At 32.7% G+C, this 3,650-nt stretch overlaps 1 protein-coding gene across 3 annotated transcripts in view; it reads right to left on the bottom strand.

Moving 5' to 3' along the window:
• Nucleotides 1-1,157: 1,157 nt before the first annotated feature.
• The window catches only part of LOC117120961 (nuclear receptor subfamily 5 group A member 2-like), a 23,309-nt gene continuing 20,816 nt past the window's right edge, over nt 1,158-3,650 (bottom strand). For all 3 annotated transcript variants that reach the window (XM_033266059.1, XM_033266060.1, XM_033266061.1), the window contains one exon: nt 1,158-3,334. In XM_033266059.1, coding sequence (XP_033121950.1) covers nt 3,087-3,334 — 248 coding nt within the window. In that variant the 3' untranslated portion in view covers nt 1,158-3,086. The remainder of the gene's footprint in view (nt 3,335-3,650) is intronic.

Genomic DNA, 3,650 nt, shown 5'->3' with positions numbered 1-3,650 from the left:
GATCTTAATTTTATATAGGTTTTAGAACGAATGATGATGATAATAATAAAACTGTAATTATAATAAAATGTAAAAAATTATTATTATGTCACATTTCGTTATTAATCACAATATAATAGTCTAATATTAACTTTTTTTATTATTTAGTTATTTATAATATCCATATGAATTTCAAATTCAAAAATAGGACTACAAAAATAATGTATTGATTAATCGAAAACGTAGGGCAGCGAGTACATTTCAGGTGAAATGGAATGGAAATTTAATTTTTGTTATTTATTGACAATATTATGTAAGCTGTGTTGGCACGACTTAACATCAGCATTCGAGGAAGACTTACCAAATTATCTTCATCTAATTATTTTCATCACTACATGGTGTACCTTCACAATACAAGACATGATACTTAGCATTTTAAAGATTAAATTTCCATGAAATATTAAAGCGTATTATTGACAGGCAGTCCCTTTCATATAGCTGATTTATAACCCGTCTCTGCATCAACTTCTTTATCTCTGAGTCGATGTTTCTGAGGGTAATCTAACCATTTGCAGTTATTATTCCTCTCGTAAGAATTCAAATTGATTGAATGCAGCCCCATTATGTGTCTCCTGCCATGCAACCTACGTTCAATAACTACAGCTAATTCAAATAATTGTAATTGATGGCGCTATTTAGAGTATTCTTTTCAAAGCGCAGATACGATGATACAATAGATATCCGTTTCCGTACGCAGGTTTCTGTATTCGGAGATAGCACAATTATAATAGGTTTATGTTTTATTCTTTTTATATAGTACTTATGAAAGGGTTTAAAAATAAACTTAAGACATCAGCCACTAACAATATTATTTAAGAAATCAATACATTTAATCAATATTTAATCATGGAGGAGTTAATTCCTCCATGGTTTAATCTGTTTACGCAGCTTAGAGAAATATAAATACAATTGTTGGACATTAACAATTATATACCGGTATTTATGCTTTAAGAAAATGTGGTGAACGCGATAACATTATTTCGAACATAGGCTTAATAACAAATGTGTGTGTCTATGTAAGCCTTAAGTACATATGCGTGATGGATGGTGTCTTGTGTGTCTTATTCACGTATCTTCTTGAAAATATGAAACAATTATAAACAACAACGAACGCAAACTGATTATTTCACAGTATTATTTATTAAACGGTGCGGTGAATATTCACATAACTGTACAAGTTTTCGATCTTACGCTTAAAGCCAGGATGGCAGGAGACACTAACAAAACTTAAAATATTTTTTATATTGGCTTTCCGAAAACCATATCTATATACAGTGATTTGTTATCTAATACTAACCCTTAACGATACAAATCTATATCACTATGGTTTGAACCAAAATTAGCCAACCAGCCAATTTGTCTTTATCGTAGAAAGAGCTTCGAACCATTGGAAACTACGGAAACGCTTTGAAAGTTAAAACAAAGCTTTGTCTTTGTGGAATACGCTCCTTTAAGTTTAAACAGTCATCTTATTAAAAAAAAATACTAACATAATCAATACAAAATTGATAATGTTATAGTCAAAATTAACGTTAAGATGTCTATGAATGGCGGTTTAGCAATAGAAAATAAAAACAAGCACTTGGGTACCAAATTATACAATTTGAGTAAACATAGTGAGCAGGACTCCTTCTTTGTTCCTCGAAGAAATATAATTTTGGTACTGGAAATGTTAGGTTTCATCTTCCAGAATATATAAATAGATATCATTAGTTTTTGCATCATCTATTAAAAGAAATAAAAACTGAAACGTCATATGAAATGGCTACCCTGTTGATTTAAACTATTTATCCGAACATGAATTAAGTAGGTCTCACTCAATGATATGTTACCTGTGTCACACTGCAAAGTAATACTAGGGAGATCAAACAATTATTAAATTTCGTTACGGTAATAATTTGAGTGATATGTGTTATATATTGCACAGTATCTCATCTGGAATATGAAAAAATATGAATCATAAACAGTTTCTGTGGATTCCGTAAATTTTGTGACGTTATTACTTTATCGATATTTCTATAGATGGTAGGAAATTAACGGGGGAAGAGAAATGTACAGATTAGTTAAAGAATATCAACGACCAATATACTAACTGATGTTGATATAGTTGTACGCCATTTTTTTTTCGAGAACCGTTAAATTAATAACGTCGATACAAACCACAAGAAAACTTTGAAGAGACTTGTATACGAGACAATAAATTCGATTAATAAAAGACAAGATAACTGAAGCTATTCACACACAATGCATGTACAAAGTTTAAACCTCTTCAATTTTAAAGTGTTACACAGCGAACACAAATGTTAATCAACCTTTGGTTCGTATCTTTGGTTTTGAGAATTTAATATTCTCCTCTTACAGGGACTAGAGTCAACCTATCGTCACCTGGCCTCAACATGGGTTGAACAAACTTGCTATCTGCTAGTCTTGATAGGGACTAGAGGTAACCCATCGTCTGAGATCCCTGATAGGAACTCTGGATAAACCACCTCTAAACCAGACAAGAACTAGGGACAAAATACCATCCACAAAGCTGCAGACTCTACTTATCATACTTTTAATCTTATGTTAGTAATCTGTTTTTGCTTGAGTTTGAACTGGTGACTACCAGTATTCCTTGTACAGTAATTTACACGCACACACACACGTTTCACGTGCTGCAACATAAATCTTATAGTTTTGTTTCTTCATCTGCACATTTCCTCCAAGTATGGCAAGCACCAACATAGTACTACACATCAGAGAAGTTAATCTCATTGTTAAAAAAAGATTAGGCTAGCCGACATCTTAGCCTAAAATAATCTCGCTGATCCACATAGCCCCACCACTTAGCCGAAAATACTGTCGCTGATCCACATGACTCCTTAGCTTACGGTCGAGAGGCGTTTGTGGCAGAGCACTCCAATCGAATTCTATCCCCACCCGTAAGTGAACCACTCCTCTACATAGCTATCGTCTCTAGGTGGCGCCAGATTGCTCCAATGGCTGCTACCAAAATTCGAGATGATCCAGTGTTTATTAGATGTAATCAACCGATATAATCCCGTTCACTTTCGTTTACTATGAAGCATCTCCATCAAGAGACTATTGAAAGGAACCTCTCCACTAAGATGCTTACAGTAAAGGAAGTCCTCCGCCCGCGTTGCTATGTGACGGATTTCTGGAAGGATACGCAAGAGGTGACTAAATTTGTCATGGATACCTGAATAATTAGATGTAGTGTAGTCTAGAAGAGTTGAACTGATTTGATCTTGGTAACTGTCTACCATGTGCTTGTCCTGCAGCGAATTTACATCTAAAAAGAAAGATCGAAAAATACAATTAAGAATGGTCATATGATAGGCCTACAATCTGTTTTGGTATAATAAAAATTAGAGATGAACAGGTATAAACCATCAAATATATGAATATATTGAATACAAGTGTGAGGCAGTATTCTTCTTGCATGGGCCATAAAATAATAGATATAATAATAAACTTTTATACACGATATATATAAATATATATATATATATATATATATATATATACTGTGTATATATATATGTATACATATACATAAACATATACACATACATATATACACACATAATTTATATATATGCACACAT

This window comes from Anneissia japonica, unplaced genomic scaffold (genome assembly GCF_011630105.1).
Source record: "Anneissia japonica isolate Jap-2015-1 unplaced genomic scaffold, ASM1163010v1 scaffold1239_len605302_cov174, whole genome shotgun sequence".
Taxonomy (NCBI): Eukaryota; Metazoa; Echinodermata; class Crinoidea; order Comatulida; family Comatulidae; genus Anneissia; species Anneissia japonica.
The sequence above is the reverse complement of the archived record's forward strand: the minus strand, read 5'-3'. Positions and strand labels throughout refer to the sequence as shown.